The sequence below is a fragment of the Giraffa tippelskirchi genome, chromosome 11 (assembly GCF_054371585.1).
Source record: "Giraffa tippelskirchi isolate mGirTip1 chromosome 11, T2T-mGirTip1v1.2.pri, whole genome shotgun sequence".
In the NCBI taxonomy this organism is placed as follows: Eukaryota; Metazoa; Chordata; class Mammalia; order Artiodactyla; family Giraffidae; genus Giraffa; species Giraffa tippelskirchi.
In genome coordinates this window covers 2,867,542-2,881,879 of record NC_137285.1, presented here as the reverse complement: position 1 = coordinate 2,881,879, position 14,338 = coordinate 2,867,542, and the positions used below count along the sequence as shown (strand labels likewise).

At 57.7% G+C, this 14,338-nt stretch overlaps 1 protein-coding gene across 12 annotated transcripts in view; it reads left to right on the top strand.

The window, feature by feature from the left end:
* LIMK2 (LIM domain kinase 2) overlaps positions 1-14,338 on the top strand; it is a 54,481-nt gene extending 40,143 nt beyond the window's left edge. For 9 of the 12 annotated variants that reach the window (XM_081542397.1, XM_081542403.1, XM_081542406.1 and 6 more), the window contains 14 exons: positions 687-822; positions 1,474-1,583; positions 2,121-2,309; positions 3,454-3,559; positions 3,853-4,049; positions 5,105-5,291; positions 6,094-6,180; positions 6,796-6,927; positions 7,170-7,226; positions 8,677-8,742; positions 9,611-9,785; positions 10,443-10,498; positions 11,327-11,484; positions 12,667-14,338. In XM_081542397.1, the coding sequence (XP_081398523.1) occupies positions 687-822; positions 1,474-1,583; positions 2,121-2,309; positions 3,454-3,559; positions 3,853-4,049; positions 5,105-5,291; positions 6,094-6,180; positions 6,796-6,927; positions 7,170-7,226; positions 8,677-8,742; positions 9,611-9,785; positions 10,443-10,498; positions 11,327-11,484; positions 12,667-12,811 (1,801 nt within the window). In that variant the 3' untranslated portion in view covers positions 12,812-14,338. Of the gene's footprint in view, positions 1-686; positions 823-1,473; positions 1,584-2,120; positions 2,310-3,453; positions 3,560-3,852; positions 4,050-5,104; positions 5,292-6,093; positions 6,181-6,795; positions 6,928-7,169; positions 7,227-8,676; positions 8,743-9,610; positions 9,786-10,315; positions 10,499-11,326; positions 11,575-12,590 lie in introns of all 12 variants that reach the window. The other 3 variants (XR_014068976.1, XR_014068977.1, XR_014068975.1) reach the window with 2 other exon arrangements.

Genomic DNA, 14,338 nt, shown 5'->3' with positions numbered 1-14,338 from the left:
TTTCTGGATTTGCCTGATTGTTTCTATGCACTTAATCTGTTTTTCTCAAGGATGCTCCATCAGTAATGCTGTCGGAGATGGGTAGGTTTTGAAGAGTGGAGGTTCATTGAGGTATCAGTCTTGACCAGAAGTTCTTAACTGGCGCATGAATGGGCTTCAGTCCTATGACATGTACCCCATACCTAAATTATATGCACATTTTCCTCATATGTGTATTTTTCTGGGAGAGGTTTCTTGTTCAGTCGCTAAGTCATGTCTGGCTCTTTGCAACCCCATGGAGTGCAGCACACCAGGCTTCCCTGCCTTCCACTATCTCCTGGAGTTTGCTCATTTCATTGAGTCGGTGATGCCCTCCAACCGTCTTATCCTCTCTGTCACCCCCTTCTCCTCCTGCCCTCAATCTTCCCCAGCATGAAAGTCTTTTCCAATGAGTCGGCTCTTTGCATCAGGTGGCCAAAGTATTGGAGCTTCAGCTTCAGGATGAGTCCTTCCAGTGAATATTCAGGGTTGATTTCCTTTAGGATTAACCAATTTGATCTCTTTGCCGTCCAAGGGATCTGAAGAGTCTTCTCCAGCATCACAATTCAAAAGCCAAGAGCTTTCTTGGCTCTTACCAAATTTTCAAATTCTCCAAGGACTTCAAGTCCCAGAAAGGTTTAGGTTTCTGTTCTTGCCTTGCTTTTCAGGTGTTCTGAATGCCAGGATTCCCTCACCAACTGGTACTATGAGAAGGATGGGAAGCTGTACTGCCACAAGGACTACTGGGGGAAGTTTGGGGAGTTCTGCCACGGATGCTCTCTGCTGATGACGGGGCCCGTCATGGTGAGCGCATCCCTCCATCTCTGCCCCCTCTGTTGTCAGAGTTCATTGGCAGTGCCTCCAGTTCCTGTGGCCATTCACCTTCTGTCTTCCCATCAGCCAAGGCCTCTCCCTTTATTTATTCAGTCACTTAACAGATGATTTTTAGGACCTATTAAGTGCCAGATATGATCCCTCTCTCAGAGACATAATAGTCCAGTGTTGGGAGGGGTGGGCAGGCAAGGAGGGGAGACAGTGAGATGGGATAGGGGCCCTAAAGGGGAGCATGAGCCTTCCTCCTGGGGACGATGACTTCTGGGGGCCTGTGCCCATGGCTGAGACTGAGAGTTTTCTTACAGTCTCAGAAATGACAGGGGGGGACTTCCCTGCTGGTCCAGTGGTTAGGACTCATCGCTTTCACTGCCCAGGACCTGGATTCAGTCCCTAGTTGGAGAACTAAGATTCTGCAGGTCACACGGTGTTGACAAAAAAAAGAAAGAAATGACAGAGAGGCACCAATCCAGCCCTTTCTCTGGAAGCTCTAGGACGGGGAGGGCAAAGGTCAGCGATGACTGGGCAGGGATGGTCTGTAGATCCCTGATGGGAGGCCCGTCACCCACCCCTCCCTTCACTCCAGCATCGGTGCTGACTCATTTCCTCCCCACCTGCGCACAGGTGGCCGGGGAGTACAGGTACCACCCAGAGTGCTTCGCCTGCATGAGCTGCAAGGTGATCATCGAGGATGGGGACGCATACGCCCTGGTGCAGCACGCCACCCTCTACTGGTAAGATGGGCCCCGTGCCCGTCCTTCCCGACAAGGGCGGCTGAGCGGGGGGGCGCAGGTGGCAGTGTGAGCCGGGGAGAAGGGCTGCTGGGGTCTTCATGCACTGATGATACTCCTGTCACAGCAATGACTCTTGACCAGCTCTGAAAGCTGTGAGCAAGACAATGAACGTCTCTGCCCCCTGTCCTTACCTACTGGGAGAATAAGCATACTGCCCTGCAGGCCTCCCAGAGGGAGATGATGGCTGGGAGGGTGCTGTTGGAGAAGGAGCCCAGGATGTTAAAGGCAAAGGCCCCTTAGAACTCACTTAGCCCAACTGCCTCGGTCGACAAAAAATGTCAGGCTGAGACCCAGTTCTTACCTTGAGTCAGAGGCAGAGGGAGGAGAACCCAAGCTGCTCATTCTGAGCGGCCAGCTGGAACCGGACAGGGGTGGTGAATGTGGGGCTCTGCCCTCTGTCTCTGGAAGGCACGTCGTTGCCGGGGGCTTCCAGGTGGGGCTCCAGGATCTCAGCCCCCTTTCTGCTCCTCCCCGCAGTGGGAAGTGCCACAACGAGGTGGTGCTGGCACCCATGTTTGAGAGGCTGTCCACAGAGTCCGTCCAGGACCAGCTGCCCTACTCCGTCACACACATCTCCATGCCGGCCACCACCGAAGGCAGGCGGGGCTTCTCCGTGTCCGTGGAGAGTGCCTGTTCCAACTACGCCACCACTGTGCAAGTCAAAGAGTGAGTGCCTGAGGTGGGGGTTCTGGGGCAGAGCACACAGGCGGGCCTTGGAGCCCCCGCATACACATCTTGTCTCTTCCTCCTGGGCTCACTGTGCTGTCGCCATGCCTGGGCCCTGGCACCGACTGCCCTTACCCCCCACCTCGACCGCTTCCTGCCAGATACCTAACGCCAGAACCGCTCACCTTTCACGGGTCAAGTTTCAGATCACGTTTGCTCTCTGAAATTATCTGGCGTGGTTATGTTTGTTTGTCATCTGTCCTCCTCACGAGTCCCCTGTGGAACTTAGTCTGGTTCATTGCTGCACACCCAGGGCCTGGAGCAGTGCCTGGCACATAGTGGGTGCACATGGAGTGTTGTTTCATTGGTTGAGTGAGTGAATGGAGGAAGGAGGAGAAAGAGGTAAAGACTCCATGCTGTGTCCAGGCCAGCAACCGGATGGGGAAAGGGTCTGTCCATCTAATCCCAGTCATGAGGCGCTGTGGCTCCCAGCCCTTTAGATGGTGGTCATGTGCTTACTGTGTGCCGGGCGCTGGATGCTCACAGCAGAAGGGAGTCCTGGGGCTGGGAAGTCAGAGGGAGGTGAGGTCTGCTCTAAGCCTGGAGCTGTGTTCAGGACAGAGGTGGGGGTCTGTGGCTGTGTCTGGTGTAGACTGGGTGGTTGGGAGTAGCCAGAAGGGGCCTGTTAAGTCACAGAGGGCCTGGATCATGAGGACCCAATGGGTCCCTTGAGGGATTTAAGCAGCAAGGTGACACAACCAGGTGAGTGTTTTAGAAGCATCACTGCTGTGGAAGTGGGACGGGAGAGGGGCAGGCCTAGAGATGCAGAGACCAGTTAGGAGGCTGATGCATGGTGCAAGAGAGGGGTGTTGGTCACCATGATGATGGAGCATTCTTCAGGACGTGAGGATTGGGGGGCAGCAAGGGAACTCCAGAAGCGGGGAGTGCCGTCTACGTTTCTGGCTTAGGCCTCTGGGTGAGTGGGGTGCCCTTCACTGAGATGGGGCAGGGCATCTCCCTGAGTGGCCTGGGCCTTGGGGGCCAGTCGGGGCCTAGGGCCTAGTGAGCCCTCCCTGCACAAGTGAAATTGGTCAGGCAGTCTTTAAAGATGCCTCTGCCCTGCCTCCTCTCTTGTCTGGCCCAGGGTCAACCGGATGCACATCAGTCCTGACAACCGCAACGCCATCCACCCCGGGGACCGCATCCTGGAGATCAACGGGGCCCCCGTGCGCACACTCCGCGTGGAGGAGGTACCGTGTGTCCTGGGGTGATGGACCATGAACAGACCCTCTTTGTCTTGCCACTGAGCCTGTGAGCACTGGTGACCCCCTCTGTCAGCCTGGCTTGTTCCCAGGGCAGCAGGGATGGCTGCCCAGGTTGGGGGAACTTCAGGCTGTGGGCAGAGGGCACTGTGTGGCCAGTGGCGGGCAGAGGGCACTGTGTGGCCAGTGGCCGCCAGAGGCCACAGCGGGCTCTGGCCTGACGGTGCGTGGCCCGCGATGGATGCCCTGCAGAGCCCGCCTCACACCGCTCCCGGTCGCAGGTGGAAGACGCCATTAGCCAGACGAGCCAGACGCTCCAGCTCCTGATCGAGCATGACCCCGTCTCCCAGCGCCTGGACCAGCTGCGGCTGGATGCACGGCTCTCTCCCCGCACGCAGAATGACAGACACACGCACACCCTCAGCCCCCTGGACACCAAGGAGAACCTGGAGGGGACGCTGAGGAGACGCTCCCTGAGGTGCCCCGTCCCACCCTGGCTCTGTGCTGCCCTGCGCCCAGCTCTCGCACCAGTGGAGCTGGCTCTCTGAGGCCAGCAGAGTTAGGAAGGGAGCCAGCTAGCCAGGGGCGGGCAGTGAGGATTGTGCTGACCCAGCGCCCCTCGAGGATAACAGTTCATAGCCAGGGCCCATGCATGATCTGTCTGACCCAGCTGTCTGCCAGCTTTCCCTAGAAACCAGAGTGTAATTGCCAAGTCATGTCCGACTCTTTGCGACTGTTCCCTACCAGGCTCCCCTGTCCATGGGATTTTCCAGGCAAGAATACCGGAGTAGGTTGCCATTTCCCTCTCCAGGAGAAACCAGAGGGTCAGGCTCTGTCCACTGAACTCTGAGCTGGGCAGGAGGCAGCGGTGCTGGATCCCAAAGGGTGGCAAGGCCTGTGGGGGAAGCGTGGGGTGCCGAGGCTGGACGCGGGGCACAGATAAGGGTAGATAAGGACTTTGAAAACCAGAAAGCAAGAGATGAATGCACAAGGGGGGGCCAGAAGTCCCTTCTTTAGGAAGTCGCAGTGACAGTCACCAACCATCGGCTGCTCTTTAAAAATGTCATAAACATAGTGGCTTTTTTGCTCTAAAAATCATACACACTGATTAAAGTTCAGGAAATGCAGACAGGTACTACATAGATGTCCCATTTGCTCGTGTTTTGGGTGGGACTAGGGTGTTGCTGTAAGCTAGTTGGGGCCTTAAATCAGGCAGACATGGAAGGTGGTGGATTTCCATCGATCCATCGACAGTGTTGCTAGCTGGTGGAGTCTAGTCCATCACTCCAGGTGAGAGGTGCTCAGGGTTCCCGCTTTGAGGGTGATTTTCCCATGCTTATGTAGACTCCGGGTGTCTGCTGCCTGCAGACGACACCTCTGTCTGATGCCAGAGACCCCTCCCCTGTCACAGCACCCTGACTACAGACATTGGAAGGACCAGGGTGGCCCTGAGGTTCCTGCCTCCAGGCTTCCATGCTGGGTCTCTGAGGGCTGCCCCGTCCCCACCTCATCCCTCCTCCTCCTCCTCTGCAGGCGCAGTAACAGCATCTCCAAGTCCCCCGGCCCCAGCTCCCCCAAGGAGCCGCTCCTGCTCAGCCGTGACATCAGCCGCTCAGAGTCCCTGCGCTGCTCCAGTAGCTGCTCGCAGCAGATCTTCCGGCCCTGTGACCTGATCCACGGCGAGGTCCTGGGGAAGGGCTTCTTCGGGCAGGCCATCAAGGTGAGTGCCCGCTCCGCCCCTCTGCCCCCCAGCCCTCTCACCCTCCTCTGGGCATTTCTCATCACTTGGCCTCCAGGACACCAGGCCTTCTTCCTGGCTGGAGGTGATGCTGTGAGGGCTGCATCCCTGCCCTCCCAGGCCACCTAAAGGCAGCGTTGCTGCTGATGTGAGCTCAGTGGACCTGGCGCCCCGGGTGGGACGAGGTCGCCTGTGGCCGCCCCCATCTCCAGTCATTGAGTGTTTCTAGGTGCCCAGAGGCCTCGGTGTGGGAGTGGCTCCTGCCTCCCTGCTAAACAGTCTTGGGGACTAACCTCTCTCTCTCTCTCTCTCTCTCTCTCTCCTCCTCCTCCGCTAAGAGCTGGGAGGGGGGGTCAGGTAAGCCGTGTGTCTCAGCCTTTGGGGCCATGGGGCTGGAGAGCTTACTCCCAACCCCCCCAGCTCCCTGGTGCATGTCTGTGGCACTGACCCTCTTGCCCCAGACTCCTGTTCCCCGAGAGACACGATCCCGGGTCAGATGACCAGAACCCCCGCTTGGCTTGGCAGCACCCCTCCCCCCGCCTCTCCCTAACACGTCCCTTTTGTGGATTCTCGCCTCTCCTCTGTGCATGCCCAGCTCTCCGGGGAGGAAGATGTGCTCCCTCCTGAGGCCCATGCTGTGTGTTCCACACTTGAACTGTCAGTCTGATCCGGCCGATAACGTCACTGTGTCCTCCAGGGGATGGGATGGCCGGTGATAGATTTGTGCACAGTCCCTCAGAGGGGCCTCTGTTCTCTGCACCGGTGACAGTCACCCTCCTTTTAGGTGACGCACAAAGCTACGGGCAAAGTGATGGTCATGAAGGAGCTGATCCGGTGTGACGAGGAGACACAGAGGACTTTTCTGACTGAGGTAAGAATTGGGGTGGGCGCTAGCAGTTGGTGTCACTGTGGAAAGAGGAAAATCCGTACTAAATAATGACTTCAATCCCAGCTTTCGGCACCAAAAAAAAAAAAAGAAAAGATTTGAAGAGGAAGCTTAGTTTGGTGTCGTTGCTTTCTTCAGGCAGAACAGACCATTAGAGGAATGTCCCTGCCCCCTGTAAATGATGGCACAGTATCTGTACAAAAACACTGAGGACAGCACAGACTGGCACAGAGAGCTGTGGTTCATGGAGCTTATGGAGTGTGGGGCGAGCACAGACGCTTTAGAGCGGCTTGATGCTGAACACCCCGCCAGGCGAGCCTGGCACCTTGGCATCCTTCCCCACCGCCCCACAGGGTGCTGCTCTCCTGGCCTCCACCTCATTCTGGGGCCCTCCCTCTCCAGTTCCCCAGGTGTAGCTCCTAGAAAGGCAGGGCCCCAAGCGCGAGGCCTGGGAGGCTATCCCCATCCACGTGGGGGTTTCTTCCCCAGCACACGAGACAGGAGGGGGAGACACGGGGCACGGGTGTCACGCTGACTCCCTGGAGGGAAGGGGTGAGGGAGAGACCGGGCCCCCGCCCTCGTGGCCTCCCCACCCTGCAGGTGAAGGTGATGCGCAGCCTGGACCACCCCAACGTGCTTAAGTTCATCGGCGTACTGTACAAGGACAAGAAGCTGAACCTGCTGACGGAGTACATCGAGGGGGGCACGCTGAAGGACTTCCTGCGCAACGTGGTGAGCACAGCACCCCCAGAGTCCCTGAGAGCCTTGGGGGTTATCAGTGGGGCCCCCGTGTCACCGCTACTCTGGAACCACAGTGATCAGAGAGACCCACTGCCTTGCCTACAAAGGGCCATGGTGGGTGGGACTGGGCACAGGCAGGGGGGGTTTACTGTGGATCATGTTGACCCACGGGGCCTGGACCACCAGTAGAACAAGGCCCAGCGGCCTCTGACGGGCATTCCTCCGTCCTGCAGGACCCGTTCCCCTGGCAGCAGAAGGTCAGGTTTGCCAAAGGCATCGCCTCTGGAATGGTGAGTCTGCCGACGGCCCTGCCGGCAGAGTGGGTCTGGGAGGCGCTTGGATAGGCACCTGCTGAGGCTGACGTGTGGGCGCTTAGCAGGGGCTAGCAGTAAAGAGAGGGCTGACATGGAGGAGGCCAGAAGGGAAAGGCGGGCACGCACCGTCTTGGGGGCAGGCGGCACAAGAGGGGGGGCAGCCCCTGAGGAGGGGCGGCAGGCAGGTTAGAAAGGGTTCCGTGGGCGTGTGAGTGGCTCCAGGAGCCCAAGGGAGGGAATTGGTGTTGCAGGGGGGTAGGGGGTCCTGCGGGGGAGGGTGGCTCCTTCCACCCTTACTAAGGAAGGGAGGGGAAAGGAAGTGGCTCCAGGGTGATGACAAGAGCCAGAGGCAGAGGCCTGGATGGGGAAGCAGCAAATATAGACTAGTTTGGACACATGAAGGTAGGAAGAGGGAGAGGGTCGAGTTAGAGCACTGAGATAAGATGTGGTACACACATACGATGGAGTGTGCCTCAGCCACAAAACGGATGAAGTAAGGCCATTTGCCACTACGGGTGGATCTAGAGGTTGTCACACTGAGGGAAGTAAGTCAGACACAGAAGGACAAATATTGTATGATACCGCTTATATGTGAAGTCTAAAAAAATGGTACAAATGAACCTCTTCACAGAAGGGAAGTAGAGTCACAGATGTAGAAAACAAACTCATGGTTGTCAAGAGGGAAGGTGGGGAGGGATAAACTGGGAGGTTGAAATCAACATGTATACACTACTATATATAAAATGGATAACTATTAAGAACATACTGAATAGTACAGGGAAGTCTTCTCAGGGACCTATACAGAAAAAGAATCTAAAAAAGAGTGGATATATGTATATATGTAACTGATTCACTCTGCAGTACACCTGAAACTAACACAGCATTATAGATCAACTACACTCCAATAAATTTTTTTTTTTTTTTTTTAAGTGAGATTGCTGAATGCTAACCACTAGACCACAGGGAAAGTGTGGACAGAGAGGGAAGTGTGTGTTGGGAGCACAGATCCAGCTGGGCCAGGAGGTGGCCACTTCCCCTTTCACAGCAGGAAGGATCCAGGGTGGCTAAAGCCAGAGGCTGGGTGGGGGTGGCCTAGATCTGAGTAAAATAGGTAGAGGGGGTGGGGGCTCACCGGGGCCAGGAGAGTCGGGAACTTCAGGATAGAGCAGCCCCTGGGTTGGGATCGGTGAACAGAGGCTGCTGGGCAGGAGACGGCAGCAGGGAGAGGGGAAGCCATCGGCTTTCTGTTGACACAGGGATGAGGCGTGACGGCAGGAGGGCCCTGGAGTCCCGGTTGGGTTCTGAAGCTGGCGTGGGGGCTGGGGGGTGTCCTGGGGGAAGAGCGGGTCTTGGGGCCCCTGAGTCTCAGAGTCAGCGTCTCGCCGATTGGCTGGCCGTGGGCCTCAGCTCCTACCTCTGGTTCCAGGCCTATTTGCACTCCATGTGTATCATCCACCGGGATCTGAACTCGCACAACTGCCTCATCAAGCTGGTATGTGCCCCCAGGGCGCCCCTGTTGCCAGCGAGACAGCCTGGCCCCTCTGGCTTTAGACCAGAGGTATCGCCTCGGGCTCCTGCCTTCTGGGGGCTCCCCGCACATGCAGACAAACCCCACCTCCTCGCAGTAGCAGCCTTTGAAATCCTGTGGTTGGAAGGGACTTCCAAGTTCCTCAACTGTTTGTAAAGCCCTGTCACTTTTCCTGGTTTTGCCCTGTGTTGGGGGAAACAGCTCCCCAAGGACCCCATTTTACAGCTGTGGCACCTGAAGCCTCAGCCCAGGGCCACAGAGCTACTAAATTCACAGGGACGGGTTTGGGGCCAGTCTCCCTCTGCCCGGGCGGTCAGCTCTGGTTGTTACAGTGTTACTCCTGTTGACTTGCAGCGTGGCTTCCTGGGTGTCCACTCACTGGCCCTGGCCATGCCCTCTGGACTCACACCAAACAGTCTTAATCCCTTTTCCACATGACTGCCTTGTAGCTATTTGAAGAGCTTATCTCCCCTTTGCCCCGGCCCCCACGGAAGGCCTGTATCTTGTCTTTTTCTGTCTTATCCTGGTTCCAGCTTTAAATCTTTCTGAGAACAAGGCAGGATGAGAAAAAAAGCAAAACAAAAGAAATCCTCTGTCCTGCCTCTTGAGTTCCACTCTCCAGGTCCCAGGCTCCAGGGCCTCTGCTGAGAACACCCTCCAGGTCTGGGGGTGTCTGCCATGCACAGAGAGCAGACTGAGAAAACAAACACCATGCCCCATATGTCAAGACACCCCTCGGTCATACGTCTCTTCTCTCCTCTTGGGCCTGTCCCGTCCCCGTCCCGTCGTCCCCCCCGCCCCCCCAGGGCTGACCTGACCCTTGTCCTCTCAGGACAAGACCGTGGTGGTGGCTGACTTCGGGCTGTCACGGCTCATAGTCGAGGAGAGAAAGAAGCCCCCGGTGGAAAAGGCCACCACCAAGAAGCGTACCTTACGCAAGAGCGACCGCAAGAAGCGCTACACGGTGGTGGGAAACCCCTACTGGATGGCCCCCGAGATGCTGAACGGTCAGTCCTGACACCCTGGAGGGGAGGGGGGCCGTGTCTCGCAGCAGAGCCCCAGGGTGTGTGTAGACCAGGTACCCGGAGCCGGGGGTGCACGGTTTTCATCCCGTGCTTAACTGGACCTCAAAGATGCTTCCCTGCTTGAGATCAGGCCCGCAGGCTCGCTGGTGCCCCGTCCTGGGCCCACGCTGAGGTCTGACTGCAGCTCCTGTGCCCCAAGGGGTAGCTGACTGCCTGTTCTCTCTCCGTGCTGAGAACTGAAGTGTGCTGCCCCCTCGTGGCTGAGGCTCAAACCAGCCAGAGATGCTGGCCGGGACTCCTGAATCAGACAGGGCTGTGAGACCGCTGATGTGGGCCGATACGGCCGTTTGTGAAGGCTTCAGCCCAGAGCGCACACAGTAGGCAGGGTCAGAGTCCAGGTGCGCCCTGGCCCAGCTCTCTCTCACTGTCCCATGCGGCTTCACCCTGGGCACTGTTGTCTCATGAGGTCTGACTGAGGAGAGGTGATTTTCAGACGGTGCCTGTCCCCGCAGCCTTAGGGGCCCCCCCACAGAGCCTCTCCTGGCCCTGGTTCTCGGCTCTGACCTGACCTGGCTCCAGACTCAGTGCAGAGCAGAGGAGGGACCAAACCTAACAGCCTGCTCTCCTGCGTTTCCAAAGGAAAGAGCTACGATGAGACGGTGGATGTCTTCTCTTTCGGGATCGTCCTCTGTGAGGTGAGCCCCAGCACGGAGGCCAGGCCTGAGGCAGCAGACCTGGCAGCCCGGCCCCCAAGTCGGAACTGGGGCTCCTCCTCCCAGGATGAGTAGTGCCCCAGAGTCAGCACGAGCGGGGGGCCATGTAGTCCATCACGGGTCTGTGGACACATTCGAGTCTCACTGTTTTAAAAATATTGCTTATTCTGACGGAAATCAGTTGAGCATCTACTGTATGCAGAGCCCTGGCCTGGCGCCAGAGGGCTTCAGACGTGAGTCAGATCCAGTGCCTCCCTTCCCAGGGCCCGAACTCCAGCAGGAGACACGGACAGAAGGGGATAGAGCAGGGTGGGGCGGGGCTGTGTGGAAGCCGCCCCTCCAGAGGCCAGTCTGGGGCGTCGAGCTTCTGCACTGAGGCTCCTCCAGACCCTCAGTGAGCAGACTCTCAGTCAGGAGACAAGCCTGGATTAGCAAGATAGGGAGAGACAGGAGGGGGCAGCTGTCTCAGCTCGTTCTTTACCTCCTTCCTCTTCCATTTATTTGACTGCGTCTGGCCTTAGTTATGGCACGTACGTAGGCTTCCCTCTAGTTGCAGCGCGCAGGCTCTAGAGCGCAGGCTCAGTGGTTGCAGGCACGGGCTTGGTTGCCCCACAGCATGTGGGATCTTAGTTCCCTAACCAGAATTGAACCTGCGTCCCTGCATTGCCAGAGGGATTCTTAACCACTGGAGCACCAGGGAAGCCCCTCCCTCCCGCTTCTGACCATCCCTCCTGTCCTGTCCCCACACCAGCACCCCCCTCCCCCACCACGTGGCTGCACCATCCCTGACCACTGTCTTTCCACCTGCAGATAATCGGGCAGGTGTATGCAGATCCTGACTGCCTGCCCCGAACACTGGACTTTGGCCTCAACGTGAAGCTCTTCTGGGAGAAGTTTGTCCCCACAGACTGCCCCCCAGCCTTCTTCCCCCTGGCTGCCATCTGCTGCAGACTGGAGCCTGAGAGCAGGTTGGAGTCCACTCCCCTCCCCTAGCCCGCATGGTCCTGGGATGCTCGCCCCAGCCCCCAGCCGTCCCCAAGCCATTCCCAGGCACGGGGGTGGCAGAAGCCTTGAGCTCGAGGATGTGGCCATCAACCACTGAACCACCTGACGACCCCAACATGTCAGTCGGCAGGAAGGGAGACAGGGGTGTTGTAGCAAGTGACCCAGAGACAGCGTTAAACTTTAACAGCAGAAATTCAGCCAAACCTATATACCATGCTAACAGTGCCTTCAAATTTCCATATTCCTATGTCCACATCCAAACACATTTTTTTTATACAGTTATCTTAAACAGAGAAAAGTTGTACGTTTTCCTTTGCATTTTTGTCACTACCCAGTATTCCAGATCATCGTTTCTGTTGACTGTGAAATTCACTAGGAGACTGTAGGAACATACATGTGTAGACGTTCAGGTTTTTCCAGTTTCTCCTTACAATAGGTGTTACAATGAGCATCTTTATGCATTAGCCAATTTTTTCCTTTAAAGAAATCTTTTTAAAATTATCTTTAGTATATGAGAACATGTATTTAACGTGTGAGAAAGTGACAGATGCTGTGGAAAAAGGACTCAAGCCAAGCAAAAAGGGTTGTTCAGGGTGCAAGCTACCATCTTAAAGATGGTGCTCAGAGTGGTTCTTGCCAAGAAGGTGACAAGATGTTTAAGCAACATCGAGGAGTTGGGGGAGTGGACGTGAGCTGTCTTCAGGGCAGTAGGAGCCGGGCGTTCTCTTTCGCCTTGGGGTGAGCTGCCAAGTCTGTGAGAAGCCCCTCCTGGGGCAGATCCCATCGATATGGAAACGACTTTCAGTCTGAGGACTGAAAGGATCTTTAAAAGGGCATTTAGTCCAAACCCAGCTGTGATGATTGCATTTTCTCTGAGACTTGGAAGGGGCTTTTCTTCTCCTGGACTTTGTTTTCAAGCCGCCCCTTTGAGCCAGACCCACCTCTCCCTGTGTTACCACCTCTCGTCTTTGCAACAGCCTGTGCAGTCATATGACCCTGTTTCCCACCCAGGCGCACCAAGGTTAAGGGCTGCCCAAGGTCAGACACCCAGGAAGTGGTAGTGCCACAGGCCCGGGCACCTTCCTTGCCACCTCACTGCCCGCCCCCACCCCTGTAACTCCCCTGTCTCCTCCTCCTCTTTCTAGACCGGCATTCTCCAAACTGGAGGACTGCTTTGAGGCGCTGTCCCTGTACCTGGGGGAGCTGGGCATCCCACTGCCCGCAGAGCTGGAGGAGTTGGACCACACCGTGAGCGTGCAGTACGGCCTGATCCGGGACTCGCCTCCCTAGCCCTGAGCCAACCCCCTTCCGGGAGGGCATCCCCAGCCAGCACTGCCCCCTCTGCGCCCATCCCTGCCTCGGGCAGGGCCGGCCAAGCCTCCCGGGGATTGGCAGCTCATTCAGAAGCAGGACTGGCCATCCTCCTGCGTCCCCGGAGGCAGGTGGGCACAGCACCAGGGGAACATCCCCCCAGGTCCTGGAGCCCGGTCACTGTCTGTAAACCCAACACTCGCCCAGAAGCTGTGAAGAAAACAAACAATGCCTGGCCCCTGAGCCAGGAGGAGTCTGTTACTCGTGACCACTCGGGGGCTCCTGGCAGTGAGTTCCCGGAGGCCCTTGCTGACACTAACCAGCACACCCTGGACCTGCTGGGCAGGCTCCCAGGTGTACCGCCTGCGGGCCCTGAAGCCTCTGGTTCGGCCGGTGCAGGAGGACTTCTCGTGGAGTGTGGCAGAGAGTGCGGCCGTCCGAGGACGGGAAGTGACTGCGGTGCTCCGTGGCCCTGGCGCGTCGCGCCCTCCCCTGGGCAGCGTTGAGGGAGCGGGCTGTAAAGTGTCTCTTGGTCGGTTTGTGATGGGTCCGGCCAGGACTCAGGAGCAGGGCTGGTTTCTGTCCGCCTCTTGGGCCCCGGGGCCACATGGGCTCAAGGGGTCGCCTCCCCTGGGTTCTCACACTGAGCTCCAGACTGGCAAGGGACTTGTGGGTGCGTCCTTCCTGCCGGCGACAAGCAGTCACCCGCAGGCACAGGAGGCGGCCAGGCTGCAGGCAGAGGCCCCGCCCTCTAGAAAGCCCTGGTGTCCTGGCTGCTGTCATTTGCACGCTCACGTGCGCTTCATCCAGGAGCCTGGGATTTTGCCAGGCGGGCTCTGGAGGACACTGGCTAGTCAGTGTGGGGTGGGGGCCGGGAGTTGTCGCTCGCCCCTCCCCGTGCCTGGTCCAGGCAGTGGCATGGGTGCCAAGCGGCGGAGGCCGAGGCCCAGGGCGGAGGTGCTGGGGGCACGGCTCCCCGAGCTGGGCTCTCAGGCTTCTGCCTCCCTTGCGGGCTGGCCCAGCTCATGAGCTCATGGGCACTGAGAAGCCTGGGGATGCCCTCCACCCTGGCTTCTAGAGCTGGGGGGTCCTTGAACACAATCAGACTCGCCTCCCCTGGTGACCTTGCAGCATATTTAACAAGTGAGGAGTGGGTTTGGGACCTTACTGTGGCATGTGTGGTTGTGCTGGGGGTGGGGACAGCTGGGTGATGCGGGAGAAGGCGGCTGCTGTTCAGACTGTCTTGGTGTTGTACTTGTGGGGTGATTCGTGGCACGCTGTACATAGACCTGATGAGCTGCGGGACTAGCTGCTGCCTCTGGCCAGTCTGCTTGCTGTCATGACCCTGCCTGGGTGTGAAGCGCGCAGGCTCTCGCCCTGGGCTCCCGGCAGCAGCGCGGCCAGCGTCGAGCGGCTGGCACTGCCTTTGTGGACCCCGCAGGAGTGGAGGAGGTGGGCCCAAACTGGGCCGTGGAGCAGACCAAATAAATTAAGCAGTTACCATGA